We start from the raw sequence: 15,896 nt of genomic DNA on the forward strand, positions 1-15,896 counted from the left end.
CAACTTAGTGACAGAACAACAAACGTGGGGAAGGGAAAGGAAGCCAAGATAGGCCAAGTAAACATCATGAGCACTGAAGGGTCTGGGTAAATTAGAAATTTATTTGAAATGGAATCAATGGACAGTCATGGGATTTTCTCCAACAGAGCTCAGAAGAGACTATAAACAGATAGGAGATGGTTGAACTGATCTAATTTTGGAGGCTAGTGATAAAATGGCAACAGAAAAAAAGTTCAAGTGGAAAAGAGAATGTTGGAAAAAGGAAGCAGAAATGACTATGTGGGTTACAGAAGGAAGTAAACAGAGAGGGAACAGGCAGGGGTCATAAAGAGGTCATGTGGAGGAGTTAGTGGTAGGGGGGAGTAAATGTTTGAGAGGAGTCTTATAGAATCCAAGATATCAGAAGCAATGCTCTAAGCAGTAAGAAGGTCTATGAAATGGAATTCCAAATGAATAAAAACAAAGATCACAGGAGTTAAGGAAGCAGCTGTGAGACTGAACAAGTCACTGCCTCTTTGAGTCTTGATTTCCTCATCTGTAAATTATGGGTTAAATAAATACGATGATGGGCTTCCCTCATAGCTCAGTTGGTAAAGAATTTGCCTGCAATGCAGGAGACCCTGGTTCGATTCCTGGGTTGGGAAGATGATGTATAAGCATTGCAGCTAATACAACGTGAGGTACATAGGAGGTAATCAATAAATCACTGATGATGATAAGGATTAGAAAAATGTTACAGTTGTCATGAATGCTGGTAGAAGTTTGGCAGCTAAAGAGTAAAGCTGGGGACTTCCCTGATGGTCCACTGGTTAAGACTTTGCCTTCCAGTGTGGGTTTGATCCCTGGTCAGGGAGCTAGGATAGCTTGCAGCCCAAAATCCAAAACATAAAACAGAAACAAGTCAATAGAGATTTAAAAAATGGTCCACATCAAAAAATCTTAAAAAAAATAAATAAATAAAGCCAAACTCCTCAATATGATGTTATTAGGAGGTAGATATTTGGGGAGGTAACTAGGTGATGAGAACAGAGACTACATGAATGAGATTGGCATTCTTATAAAAGGGACTCAGAGAGCTTCGTCACCCTCTTACAGTTACGCAAGGATACAAGGAGAAGATGACAGTCTGCAGTCCAAAAGAGAATACTCACCTGAACCTGAACACGCTGGCCCCCCAATCTCTGACTTTCAGCCTCCAGAATTGTGAGAAATAGACTTGTTGTTTATAGACTGCTAGTCTAGGGTATTTTATTATAGCAGCCAAGCTAACACACTATTTTTTTATATCCTTTCTTTCCACTCTAATAACCTTCAATCAGAGACTGAACCTAGGATGCCAGAGCCCACACAGATGATGACCGCTTTAATATCACAGAAGGCTGAAGGCTCACAATGGTCTGAAAGAGGGAAGTATCTGCAAATACTGTGTGTATCTAAATAACATCTATGCACATTTAAAGGCATTATCGGGACCATGCAGACCTCAGAACAAATCAATGCTTTGTCAACTAACATTTCCAAGTCTCCTGGGAAGGGAACAGAAGAATACCAATGCTGAAAGAAAGCCAAAGGTGTGGTTCAATACTGAGACCGAGCTCAAGATCTTGACACTATTAGTATTTCTGGGCGGAAAAACTGCATCAAGTTTAAAGCAATGCCACCAGTAGATGAACCAGAGCCTGTTACACCAAGTGAAATAAGTCAGAAAGAGAAAAACAAATACATATATTAATGCATATGTATGGAATCCAGAAAAATGGGACTGGTGAATCGGTTTGCAGGGCACGACGAGAGATGCAGACACAGAGAATGGACTTGTGGACAGAGCAGGGGAAGGAGCAGGTGGGATGGGTTGAGAGGAGCAGCACCGACAGATAGACACTGCCCTGGGTAAAACAGAGAGCCAGCAGGAAACAGCACAGGGAGCTCGCTGGGCGCTCTGTGACAACACGGCAGGGGGATAAGGGAGGAGGGGCAGGGAGGCCAAGGGAGGGAGGATATACGTGTACTTATAGCTGATCAACCGTGTGGTACAGCAGGAACCAACACGACATTGCAAAGCAAGCATCCTCTAATTTAACATTTTTTTAAAAGACTGAGTTAGGAAAACCACTGGCAAGGCTAACACAACACAGAAGATGAGGAAGCAATAGAATAGAGAAGAATGGGAAAATTCCAAGAGACAATGAATGACCATGACACAATCTGAAGCATCACTAAGAGACTAATCTTAAAATGTTTGAAGATCAATATATAAGTAAATAACAAAGCTTAGTATAAGCTACTACTTAGTGAAAATTTTAAAAGTCACAAAAAAGATTTTAATAGGCGAAACTCAAAGCAGGTTTCAAAAGAACCTTATTATAGGACTACTTATCTTATGTTTATATATTCTAGAGGTCAATACAATAAAAGCTTGTAATAAAAGGCTTTCTCATAAAGCAAAAATTAATGTAACCCCTGACACAGAAGTGATAAAAAAATTTTGTTGCCAACATGAATATATATACATATTTTTATAACAAAACACTTTATTTTACAACTCCTCATGTTCAAATGTTATAAAAAAATGTTTCCTAAAGACCATAATTTTTCCTCAGGTAGTTAAGTATCCATTTATAAAAATAAACATACCATTTAAAATTCATAATAAAAATATGTTAGAACTGTTGGTCATAAATTATTTAATGTATCTGTACTATTATGGGCACTGAAATGCATGTCATTATTTAAAAGCACAGAATACACCGAAGGACAGTTGTTGAAGTATGGACTGGGGACAGCAGACAGGGCTCAAACTGGACTCCTGCCTTCAGGGTTTCTACCAGGAGCTCCCGTCCCCACGATTGCCAGGATTATCTTCATCAAATCGGATCTGATCAAATCACTCCTGCTAATGCAGTTCCAGCAACTCAAACTGCATCTCCTAGTTGGGCTTCAGCTTACTTTTCCAGCCTGATTTTAGGTAACCACCTAAAGCTTCAGCTGCACTGAAACACTCATTGTTCTTTAAAAAAATTATAGCTACAATTATTGAGCACTATCTATACGCACTGTGTAAACTACTTCAGATGACTTATCTCAATTAATGATCACAAGCACCCTATTACAAAGATTATCATTACCACTTTAGTTTTAAGGCCTCACAGGTACACAAACCCCTTTCAAAGCACAGCCACATGTCTACAAAATTTACAAAAATTGTTTGTACTCTTTATCTTAAATAGGTCCCACCAAATTGTTTAAGTTTTAGGATGCACAAAACCTAGTTATGCTCCTGATTATTATTATTCCCATTTACTGAGGCTCAGAGAGGTTAAGTAACTTGCCAAAGTACTTGCCAGAAGGAAATGGTAGAGACAGGATTTGAACCCAAAGAACCTAAGAACTATAGTGCTAAGGTTCTACCTCTGTTCTTGTAGCTCCCATTGCCTGAGATGACCATTCCTACTCTTCATATTTTCATCACTGGATTCCTGGAAGGCTCCTATTCATCCTCCAAAGCCCAACTAAAATGTTACCCCTTCTTCACAGCATTTCCTAACCCTTCTTGAAAAAAAGAGATATCCTTTACATCCCTCTATTTTAAACACCTATCACGCTACTTCATGGCAAATAGATGGGGAAACAGTGGAAACAGTGGCTGACTCTATTTTTCTGGGCTCCAAAATCACTGCAGATGGTGACTGCAGCCCTGAAATTAAAAGACACTTACTCCTTGGAAGGAAAGTTATGACCAACCTAGACAGCATATTAAAAAGCAGACAGTCCTTTGTCAACAAAGGTCCGTCTAGTCAAGGATATGGTTTTTCCAGTGGTCATGTATGTGTGTGAGAGTTGGACTGTGAAGAAAGCTGAGCACTGAAGAACTGATGCTTTTGAACTGTGGTGTTGGCGAAGACTCTTGAGCGTCCCTTGGACTGCAAGGAGATCCAACCAGTCCATCCTAAAGGAGATGAGTCCTGGGTGTTCATTGGAAGGACTGATGTTGAAGCTGAAACTCCAATACTTTGGCCACCTGACACAAAGAGCTGACTCATTTGAAAAGACCCTGATGCTGGGAGGGATTGGGGGCAGGAGGAGAAGGGGACGACAGAGGATGAGATGGTTGGATGGCATCACCGACTCGATACACATGGGTTTGGGTAAACTCTGGGAGTTGGTGATGGACAGGGAGACCTGGCGTGCTGTGGTTCATGGGGTTGCAAAGAGTCAGACATGACTGAGCAACTGAACTGAAACTGAAACGGTATATATATGATATGAAATAATCAAAAGAAAATGCTTTTTTGTAGTCAAAGTGATCCAGGTGCAAATTATGGCTCTGCAACATATTTGTGGTACAACCTAGGGCAAAATATTTAAACTCTCAAACCCTCAAGGTATTTATCTTTAAAATGGAAGCAATAATTATTAACACAATCATTCATTTAAATATCCAAACATCCATAATATTCAGGAAGTACTTGATGAGCACCTACTATAAGCAAGGCACAGAGCATAAAAGAGTGAAAAACAGAGATACCGTCCCTGCTCTCACAAAGTTTACAGTGTAGTGGAGGATACAGATAAGTGGACAGATGATTAGAATGCAAAGTGAGAGTCTGAGTGTCACAATCAAGACCAAGGCAGGGTGTACAAGGCTTACGGGGAAAGCACGGTGACCTAACCTAGACTTGCAGGGTCAGGCAAGGACAAAGCAGATGACTAACAATTCAGTGGTAAGTCTCTTAAAAATAACATAGAGCAAATATTCAAGACAGATACCTCAAGTAATTTCAATTTAATAAAATACTTCCACCCCACCCACACCATAATCACACGTCCTTCAACTCTTTTAAGATTTGAAAACTCCTCTGAATGTCAGGGAGGGAAAACTGATTTTTTTACAGTAAGTAGGTCAACCAAAATGAAACTTGGTGCATTGTGCTGGTCAGTAGAAACCTCAAGACAGGCCAAATAAATAAAAATAAAATCTGCTTCTCAGAATTCTGTCACAACCATAAGGATTCCTTAACATTTGTTCTTGTTTTCTGTGTTAAAGCATTTAATGACAGAACAAGGAAATCATTTCCACGTTTTTCTGGGGGCTGAACTGCTGCACGAAGTGAGAAGCAATTGCAGCTTTCAAAAGAGATGCTAATTGCAGCTTTTAAAATATTAGACGCCCTCTAAATACCCGGCAACCCCCGTTCCCTAGGAGTTTCTGGGTCTTTCTTAAAGGTAGGGGAAGGATACTGCAATCTAGACTTCATTCCCTACCTGAGGATTTAAAAACATTTTTTTGCTGAGTGATATAGTCCTATGTCTCACATCTTCAGAAGCACTGGAAAGAAAGACCATCTTATTTAGACAAGAAACCTGTAAGAATTACAAAAGCTGCATTGAAGCAATAAAAGAAAAACACTCAACCACCTACTTTATTCTGCATAAAATGGGAATTTCCATCTTAATTTAGACTTTCTGCCAGCGAGCCAGCAGGGATAGGGCTTGGACCTCTCCCTCTCACAGAGGTTTTCTAGGCAAACATGAAGGAAGGAAAATCGGCTATAAGACACCTACTGTTCTTACTTCCTGGGAGGGTGAGAGGGAGGAAAACGCTGTCCTGCTGGCAATTCTATTTATAAATGCTTTTCTTTGCAATAAGGTGACAAATTTAAGAAGGAGAAAAGGGAAGAATAGCAGCTGCCCACACAGAGTATTACTTTAAATTTCATTATTGGAAAGTCACTCTCTTCAGGCCAGGAGAGAGATGAGGCATAGGAGGAGAGGTGAAGAAAAATAACAAAATATGGAATGAAGCCAAAATTAAGGTATATAGACAGAGTGGCTAGTGGGACCAACATGGGAGCTAGGCAGTCCCCACACTGCCAATAGAAAAGAGGAAAACTGAGATCCAGAACAAGTAGAATGTTCTTCTCATCAAACTAGCAATGCTTGTATTGGTAGGCATTCAGCTACCTACCAATTAGGTATTCCTAACTGAGCACCAAGCTAAATACCAAGCTAAGTGTTCAGCTATAAGTGTGGATTACAGTTAAGTCCCCTATATACGAATCTTCAAGTTCTGAACTTTCAAAGACACAAACGTGCGTTCGCATGTCCAATCATGTAAGTTAGTTCACAAGTCTGGCGCATACTGTTCCACGCATGCACGCATCTTCTACAAGGGATTGTCCTTTCATGTACTTTACTGAACAGGACTGTACAGGGTACAGTAGCACAGTATCTTTATTTCAAGCCCAGGATGTCCAGAAGCAAGCATAAAAGCAGCGGTGATGTAGCTGGTACTGCTAAGACGCACCAGGACTTGGAGGCCCAGAGAAAGGACAAAGAGAAACAAGAGGAAGAAGTAAGTGAAGAACTGAAGAGATTCACGATGCAGGAAATGGCAAGGAGATTTTCTTTGAGGAGGCACTGTTAGTTTTTGAGGCCAGGACCCAACCTACAACAGTACAGGAAGATTGCATCAGCCCTTCAGAATGCAGTCCAGTGCTACTGTGTCATCTATGATGAGACAAAAAGAGTTACTACACAGACATCTTGGATTGCTTTTTTCAAGAGGGTAGATAGAACTGAATCCAACAAGGAAACAGAACCTGTGCCAACAACGTAAAGGTATGAGTGAAATTGCATCCTGCCCTCCGTCTTCTATTGCTGATTATCTTTCGAGTCTTCCATCTCCTATCTCCTCTCCCTCCTCCAGCCAGTAATTCTTTTCTTGCCTGGTTACTTGATGCCAGTATACCAGCTGTACTGTACTGTTGTGCTATACTATGCACTTGTCAAGGTATGGTGCTATAAAATTGAAAATGTTTTATCTTTTGTGTTTGTTTCTTATGATTGTGTGAAAAGTATTATAAACCTATTACAGTACAGTACTATATAGCTGATTGCATTATTAATAGTTGGGTACCTAAGCTAACTTTGTTGTACTTAAGAACAAACTGGACTTGTGAATGCACTCTCAGAAGGAACTAGTTCTTATGGAGGGGACTTACTGTACATGAAACCTTTCGCCACAAAATCTGCAAGATATTCATGTAATTATCTACATGTGTAACACTTTTTCTGAAAATGGAAAGGTTCATATTATGGTCTAAAAAAGAGGCTGACCCATAATCAGTACATGAAAATATCAACTGAACTCAACTCCTGCTCTGAAGTACATGACTTGTAAACCTAGTTATAAAAATGTAAATACACTTCATTTTCCATCTAATCCCAGTTACTAGGATTTAAGTTTTATTGATACACGTATATCAATAACTCAGTGGGATTAGAGTCAAATTAAGGGATAGGGTCGGCTGAGGCTATAATCTATATAGGAATCTAAAGTTGAAAAACATCATTGGGAATAAAATCAGATGGGGGGAATCATATGTGCCAGAAAGGACTGTGGGTGGACAGAGCAGGGAAAAAAAAACTTAGAAAAGAGGCCTGAGGTAGGGATGGGCGTAGTAATGAGTCCAACACACACACAGAAGCACACACATATGAGTATTCACACACACTGCGTCTTCACATTGGGAAAGTGGTTTCTAAACTGCCATATGAGGAAAGTGGGTCCTCTTAGCTAATACCGTGGGGTATGGGTTTTCACCAAAGGCCCTGAGAGGCCCACTGCCGCCCGCATATCTCCTCCTCTTCCCTCCCCTGCAAAGATCCACCTCCCCAGGATAATGTCACTTCAGTCATGTCCGATTCTTTGAGACCCCCATGGACTGTAGTCTGTGCCAGGCTCCTCGGTCCATGGGATTCTCCAGGCAACAATACTGGAGTGGGTTGCCATGCCCTCCTCCAAGGCATCTTCCTGACCCAGGGATCCAGCCCATGTCTCTTATGTCTCCTGCATTGGGAGGTGGGATCTTTACCACTAATGCCACCTGGGAAGCCCTCTCCCAGGGTAATAAAGGCTGAGGAAGTGTTTGAAGAACAGTGGGCATGAGGGGCACCGGACCACAGCCTTCCCAGAACACTAGGGGCTCGCCTGTGCCTGAGGCGAGGCTGCATTCTAACACTGACTGATGCTGCCTTGTGTGGGATTACTTCCCCTTCCTATTTCGTCCTCATTCTCTCGAATCAAAACTTACATTCACATAGATCTCAATTCCCTTTGAAGCAATCAACATATGTGATTAAAGTGATTCTTGACAGGGGGGTGAACCAACAAAATTTTATCCTAACAAGGATTACTGGTTAAAAAGTGGGCTCGGGGACTGAAATGAAGAACTCCTGGGTAAAATGTGTATGGAGATCCTCATCCTGTCTCTAGAAGAGTGAGAGCTCATTTTGAACATCTTCCTGTTACCCTGCCTTCCCCTCTCCTACATCCCGGGTACCTACCCATAAGCCTTCCTTATCAACACTCTCCATTTGCCATTTAGTCAATTCTGGGTCAGTTTCCTGCCAGAAGGTGACACAGTCAGGGCTTAAATTGTCCCTTCTGAGAAGATGCTGTTCATCAGCACGTTACATGTTTAAATACTCCACATTCATTGACATACAATGTAGAAAAAGCCGGGACACCACCACCACCACAGCAGATGCTGCCTGCCATATGACTCAGCCCCTGACCTTGCACCCTATACTCAGAGTGATTGGAGAAGGAAACTGAAAAGTAACTGAAGTCAACAGTGCCCACAATGAAGGGAATGAAAGCTGCTTCCTTTCCTAGAGATATCACTTACAAAGGAGAGGGAAGAGGAGAAGAAAAAGGAGGAGGAAAGAAAACCAGGTTGAAACTTGGCATTTACTTGAAGAGGAGCCAGCAGAATGTGCGTGCAGAGACAGTTTCACCGCACAGAGGGAGGCGTAGATCAGAAGGCTTCCTTGGCGCTATTAAATTTCTTTGGTGGCAGCCTTGGCTGGGAGGGCAAGGCACAAAAGGTGAGCTCAGGGTTCGGAGGGCCAAGAGGAGGTGTCTGCGAACTTGCGGTCCCAGCCAAGGCACAGAAGTCGCGTTCAGGGTTCTGGGGGCCAAGAGGTGGTGTCTGCGAACTTACGGGGATTGATCGGCTCAGGAATCTCGCTGAGGAGGAAGACAGGCCGGTGTAGGAGGGCCGCAGGGCGGTGGAGTGTCCCTCCGTGGTCTTAGCGCCGTGGGGGCCCGGCTGACTGCTTGGGGCACTCCCGCTGCTGCTGCTACTTCGGCTGTACTGGTTGTTGTTGAGCTCAGGGTAATTTCTGGCAGGCGGCTGGGAGCTGCCATTCAAGAGGTTGGTGAACGGGTTGGCGATAAAACCCATCTTGGAGGGTGATGCGGTCTTTTTGTTCTCTAGATCGTCGGCTGCAGCATTCAAGTTCCCTAGAGAACTGGCTAGCCGGGAGTTGATGGAAAAGCTGAACGAAAAACACAGGTAGGGGGGCAGGGAGGACACAGACAGACATGTATACTCATGCAGAGTTCAAGTTTCTAGAACCCATCAATCAGAACATTCAGGGAAGGCGATGCAGACAGTTCGGATCAATGCAAATGGTGACAGAATAGTTCCTGGTGATCTTATAATATGTGGTCTTCAGTTATACATGGCAACTTCCTCTGTCAAAATCAGTTAAGAATCTAGACCAGACTCACTTTGACCAGAGATCCCGAAATAGAATATGTGGGGGTTCTCTCTGCCCTGAGGCAGGAAGTAAATGAATAGGACTGTGTAAGGGGAGAGCACAGAGCAGCCCTAAGTACAAGATGTAACTTCTATTAATATATATTCAATCCTATGACTGCATCAAACATCCCTGCCCAGTTGAGTTCTGCCCCTGTGCATCAGGGAGGGGACAACAGTATCATATAATATCAGTCTGTGCAACTGAACGCCATTCCCGGGATCACGGTAGGCCTGCTGTGGAAGGGCATGTTGGATGGCATTCCCTCCATGGCCTCCCCACAATTCAAGACAGGAACAGAAGCCTAGGGGGTCACAGAGCCTTTGGTGGTTCCCCTCCCCACCCTCCCGTCTCCTCCTCTGACAAACTTCAGACAAACTTGCAGTCGCTGCGGCCTTCCCTTTCCTCCTGCAGTGCCTCGGGAGAAGAGAGAAAAATTACCTTCTTACACTGGCGCCTGAGGATACAGGGCCTCTGTTTATCCTCTTGGCCATCGCAGAAGGGGACAAAGCCACTTTCGAGGTCTTCAAAGTAGATGCAGATCCTTGTGGGGAAGAACTCAATCTTTGTGGGGGAAAATGGGCAAAGAATCACACAGGAACCGTGTTATCGTAACATTCAGTCATCGACTAGGACAAAGTAAACTAACAAATGTTAAAAGAGATCAGGTCAGGTCCTAATAACAGCAGCCAAAACTGACGCAGCCCTCACTCTGTGCTGGGTGCTCACCTAAGACCTTACAGGCATTAACTCAGCTCATCCTGACAACAACCCTATGAGGGAGCGAAGACTGCACTTTGCAAGTCAGGAAACGGGAGGAGCAAAAGCTCCTCATTCAAAGCCTCTCAGCGAATAAGAAGAGGCAGAGCTGGGATTTAAACGCAGGAACCAAAGTCCCGTGGTAACCATGATCCTGCCATCCTTGGTCATTTCCCTCCCTTGGACTGGTGTTCATCCCTCCCGAGTCCTTAGATTCTACTTCTCTATATTTTAAATCTCTCCTCTCCTTTCCAGTCTGCAGCTGCCCAGGGTAAGCATCATTATTTCTTATCCTTACTCCTAGTAGCCCCTTTTAATCTTGTTCCTTGAAACTCATCTTCTGAACAGCCTCTAGCAAAATCTAAGATATCTAATCATGTAGTTTTACTATTTAAGGGTTTCTCTGGTGGCTCAGAGGTTAAAGCATCTGCCCGCAATGTGGGAGACCCAGGTTCAATCCCTGGGTCAGGAAGATCCCCTGGAGAAGGAAATGGCAACCCATTCCAGTATTCTTGCCTAGAGAATTCCATGGAGGGAGGAGCCTGGTAGGCTACAGTCCAGGGGGTCGCAAAGAGGCAGACACAACTGAACTACTTCACTTCCTTCCTTCACTATTTAAACCATTTTATCTTTCCCCAGTGCCCAGAAAGGCTAAACTTCCTGGCTTGGCTTATAAAACCCTCTGAAATCTGGTATTTTCCAATTCTCCACACATTTCCACCAATTCCTCTATTCCAGCTACATAAAATGCCCTGAGATACCTGGATGGATGACATCAATACCCCTGCCCAGTTTACATACACTATTTTCCCTGCCCTTACCTCACCCCCACACATACTTTTCTCTTCCATTGCCATCTGCCTCACTCCTATTGCTTAGCCTTTCATAATAGTCCAATCAGCTGCTACGTCTTACAGCAAGCCTTCACTGAATTCCCAGGTGGAGTCAGCATGCAGTTTCATCATATATCCTCACAGTAAATCATAGCTCTTATACCATCTTGAATTGTTTGGTACTGTCTACTTTCCTCAAAATAAGCTCCATCAGGAGCAAAGAACTTTCTCTCACTTCAATTCCCAGTGATTAGCACAGTGCCAGACTCAGAGCAGGTCCTCAGTAAATGTTTGCTGAGTGAACAAAGAGGGAAAATTGACTCAAGTCTGGACAGTCAAGGCCCAGGCATGGTTTTAATACCAAATCTGTTTTGTCCTGGACAGATATTTTAATGAAGAGGGACTCTTTTTCCTATCTGCTACAGAAAAGCTGCTTTACTTGTAGACTCTTCCTTTCATCATCTTCCCTCCAAACAGGAGCGTACAATATGGTTTGCCTCTAAATTAACGACCGAAGAAGTTGAACAGGGAAGCAGCTCCAGCTTCTGGATAAGTCTGGGTCATCTCAGAACTGCCTCCAGTAACCAACCCTAAACCTAGAGCTGAATAAGAACAGAGATGAGGGGTGTATTAGCTTTTTCCCCATCTGCTGATGACAGTTTTGGTCAAATATTTCTACAACCCTCACCAAGGCCTATGCTCAATCCCGATACCACCGAGACCACCAGAAGTGTCCGGGGAACATTTTTCCAAAGAAAAACACTAATGTTTCCTCCTCCAATGGAGACTCGGGAAGGAAATAAAACTAGAAAACAAAGGAAGGGAACGGACACATGCAAAAATAGGAGGAAAGAACAGAAATGTCAAAATTCAAGGCAAAATCTATCACAGGCTTGAAAGGCATGTTGCAGAGCAACTCTGGCCTCCTGAGAGACCCCCCAGGTTCTGGGCACACAGGGTACGCTGGCGTCACTCCCACGGCCACGCAGCCTTGCGGGCACCTCAGGAAAACGACACTCTTGCTCATGGTGAGCATTAACTATAAAGCCTATTATAACAATCTGGAACAGAAACAAAGGAATTGTAAAAGTGAAAAGCTGTGTGCAGCTTATTTCCATGGGCTTAAAGTTGGGAAATGTATCTAAAGGGTCATAATCTAGTAATAGTCCAAGGTCTCTGCCATGGCCACGGCTCTCAGTGGCCTAGGTCACTCCCAATGGCAATGTGTGTGTGCTCAGTCATGTCTGACTGTAGCCCGCAGGCTCCTCTGTCCAGGGGATTTTCCAGGCAAGAATACTGGAGTGGGTTGCCATTTCCTTCCCTCAACCCAGGAATAGAACCCCCATCTCATACATCTCTTAATGTTGCAGCAGGCATATTTTTTACCACTGAGCCACCTGAGGAACCCCATCTAAAGGGCAGCATTTGCCTATAACCTACTAGAAATTCAACTTGGTTGACAGTACCTGGAAGGCTGGGACACTGCTCTTGGATGCCCTTTCATATCCTCCAACCTACAGAAACCAAAGACAAATGTTCACTCATCACCAGGGTCACACATTTAAGCCAAGACCAAAAGTCACATCCTCTGGAGTCAGACCAGCAAAATTATGAAATGGGCAAGAGGGATAGACCTTGCAAATGGATATTAGTATTTATTAACTTTGTAAGTCCTAAAGCCAGTGGGAAATCCATTTAAGTCATTTTGTTTCATCCTGAATTTCATTTACAGTAAAATTCTTTTTCATCAGAAGCTGGTACTGCATCTATCAGAGTGAGAAAAAATAAAGTTTGATGATGGGGCCATGATGCTGTTAAGAAAAATTATATTCAGAAAAATGAGAAAATTTCTAAGGCTGAAAAGAAAGAGATAAACACCATCTTGGAATGAGCCTTCTGAAGTCTAGTGAAGCTTCTCTTGCTTCTTTTGCCATTTTATCGGCCAAGTTATACCCCAACTTACCCTTCCTCCCACTATGGCTTCTTACAAATCAAATATAAATCTGTTTGAAATTAATTTTAATTAATATAAAGCACTTTCTTAGAGTTTCAAGGAAAAATGGTGAATAACAAAGATTGGTAATATATTTATTGGTCTTGAAGAAACTTTCACTAAGACAGTATATACAGTGAAAAGAACATGGACTTTGAACAGTATTCAAACTTTGAACTGGTTTGAGTATCAGCTAGGAAGCGATTTACCCTCTCTAATCTTAAGCAACCAACACAAATGTGGGAAACTGTGCAACCTTTGTGTTTACTCAGTGAATGCTCATGTCCAAACTAGGCACCTAGTGTAACTCCTGGCCCCACAGCAGTTCGTCGGTAGATCTACACTTCCTCAATCTCTCAGTGGCAGTTGGTGAGTATCACTAAGTACCAGACTTTCTATTCCATCTTCCCATCCTACTATTTAAAACAATTACCTCAACTTCAAGCTATATATGAACCTTCATATTTCAGGGCAGGAAACCAGTACTCAAAGCACAGATAATGGTGTGACCAGACCCAATCTGACTTAAGTGTTATAATCCCCCCAGATAATACATAAAACTAAATTCTCTGTGAGTAGTCTGCTTGACATTTATCATAGCAAAATACCCTTCTTGCTATGCATTTCTCTCACTTAAAAGTCAAAGGAAAATAACCATTTCCCATGATATTTATTTGTGGACTTGCCACCTCTTACATTACAATAAAGAATCTTGATATTTAGAGATTTTTGAACCTACATTAATTCTGAAGCTTTATTTCTCCCACTTAGTCTGAATTAGCAGAAGATTTCAAAGGTTGTGGTCTGAAGTTAAGTCCCACCAACTGATTCTGATGAGTAATTTCAGATCTCCAAATCAAGATTGTTTGTAACTTAACTGACAAGAATTGCTTATTCAATTCCCAGAAATAGTAAGTCAGACTAATGACTTAGGGTATACCAAATGCTCGGCATACAATACTTTTCTGCATACTCTAGATTAAATACAAACGCTTGGCACACCTCTGAGGATTCGCCACAGAATAAGAAGCCCATTCACAGGAAAAGAGTGGCATTCCCAACAGAATTTTTTTTTTTTTTTTTCCAACAGAATTTTGAACAGAGTCCCAGAGACAACCAACAACAGCATAGCAATTTTAGGGGGAATTCCAGAAATTAGGATGCAGCAGCTGCTTTTGATAAGCTTCTAAAATTTATCTACTCCCCACAACATTAAAATAATAAATAACACAAAATAGTAATAAGTCAAAAAAATGAGAGGTAAACATGGTACTTATAGAATGATAACCAGAAGAAATTAAATATTCTACCCACAAATGGAGGTAAAATACAAACTTAAAAGTTTAAAATAGATCTACCTAAATGCACAGGATGGTGAGGTGCGGGGCTGTCTCTGACTTTTTAAGGCACGTAGTTTGTCTCCCTGGGTTATACTATTTTTCATTTCCACATCTTCATCCTCTTCTAAATTATTCTGAAAAAAAAATTCATGTTCCACAGAAAGGTCATTACAAATAATTCTACTTTATATAGAACTCTTAATCACTTATAGATTATCTCTGTATATGGATACATTTTACATTGATTATCTAAAAAGGATAAAGGCACTATAAGTTCAGCAATGGTCACATATATACTAAAGAACACTGTATTAATCACCAATTAAATATACTAGCCAAATTCCAAATCAAAGAAGCATGATTATGGATGCGGTAAATTTAGAAGGAGCTTTGTTAAAATGGACCACAACGACGGAGGCTTTCTTGCAGACAAAATCACACTTTGGAATATAGCTTAAATATAAGCTGGCTCAAAAGATACAGTACAAATATTTTTCCAGAAGTTACCAGAATCCATCACTGCAAATTCCATAATTTGTTTACATAAGTGACAGATAAAACAACTTAGGATATCTATATAGTAACTTACTAACATCGTTTAACACTAGTAAAAGCACTCAAGATTCTTCCAAAAGGAGTTAAACTTTACTAGCCTGGGAAACCACACTAGCCCTTTTTGCATGCCAGCTTACATTTAATTCTCATAACCCGGGGAGTAGAGGACACTTAATTTAAAGATGAGAGAAGGAGGTGCTAGTGGAAGATAAGAAGCTCCCCTAAACTCTTCATGACAGAGCTATGATTTTAAAATCAGGTTTTCTGTCCTCAGATACAATGTTCTTTCTAAAATATATGCCACTGCACACTAACTTTGCACCATAAAAACTGTATTTTGTTTTTTCCTCACCTGAAAAAAAATCAAAAGGTTTGCATTTGCTAAGATCATTTCTAGCCACAAGACTCCTTTCCTCTTTAAAGCTAGAATTCTTATTTGATGAAAGACGTACAAAAATACACTTCCCTCTGTCACATTCTAGTCATTTTTGATAGCAATTCCTGAATCAAAACACTTTTTTGTTCCCTGCCACCTATGTTGGGGTCCATGGATGCATCTGGAGCTTAGTAGGCATGTCTTGGGTAAAAAGATTACACCTCATTACTACAGCTCTGATCTTAAAAAAGAAAAAAAGACAAAGGAAATATGCAACCAAAAAAGAAATACACAGCCAGTAGGAAAGAAAAAGAAATGAAGATGAAAGCTTCCCAGAGGAAGCAATTCCTTAGCTGAGTCTTAAAGAGGGAGTACACGTGAAGCAAGCCAAACCAAGCCAACAGGAAGAGCCATCCTGGCAAAGAACATCAGTT

The 15,896-nt window shown here is 41.8% G+C and overlaps 1 protein-coding gene across 6 annotated transcripts in view; it reads right to left on the minus strand.

The window, feature by feature from the left end:
• Positions 1-15,896, minus strand: part of CDC14A (cell division cycle 14A) — a 179,831-nt gene that overhangs the window by 8,774 nt on the left and 155,161 nt on the right. For 4 of the 6 annotated variants that reach the window (XM_043460524.1, XM_043460522.1, XM_043460525.1 and 1 more), the window contains 4 exons: positions 14,550-14,665; positions 12,665-12,712; positions 10,048-10,170; positions 7,844-9,342 (listed from right to left, as the gene is read on the minus strand). In XM_043460524.1, the coding sequence (XP_043316459.1) occupies positions 8,820-9,342; positions 10,048-10,170; positions 12,665-12,712; positions 14,550-14,665 (810 nt within the window). In that variant the 3' untranslated portion in view covers positions 7,844-8,819. Of the gene's footprint in view, positions 1-7,843; positions 9,343-10,047; positions 10,171-12,664; positions 12,713-14,549; positions 14,666-15,896 lie in introns of those variants that run through there. The other 2 variants (XM_043460526.1, XM_043460527.1) reach the window with 1 other exon arrangement.

This window comes from Cervus canadensis, chromosome 2 (assembly GCF_019320065.1).
Source record: "Cervus canadensis isolate Bull #8, Minnesota chromosome 2, ASM1932006v1, whole genome shotgun sequence".
NCBI classification, from domain to species: Eukaryota; Metazoa; Chordata; class Mammalia; order Artiodactyla; family Cervidae; genus Cervus; species Cervus canadensis.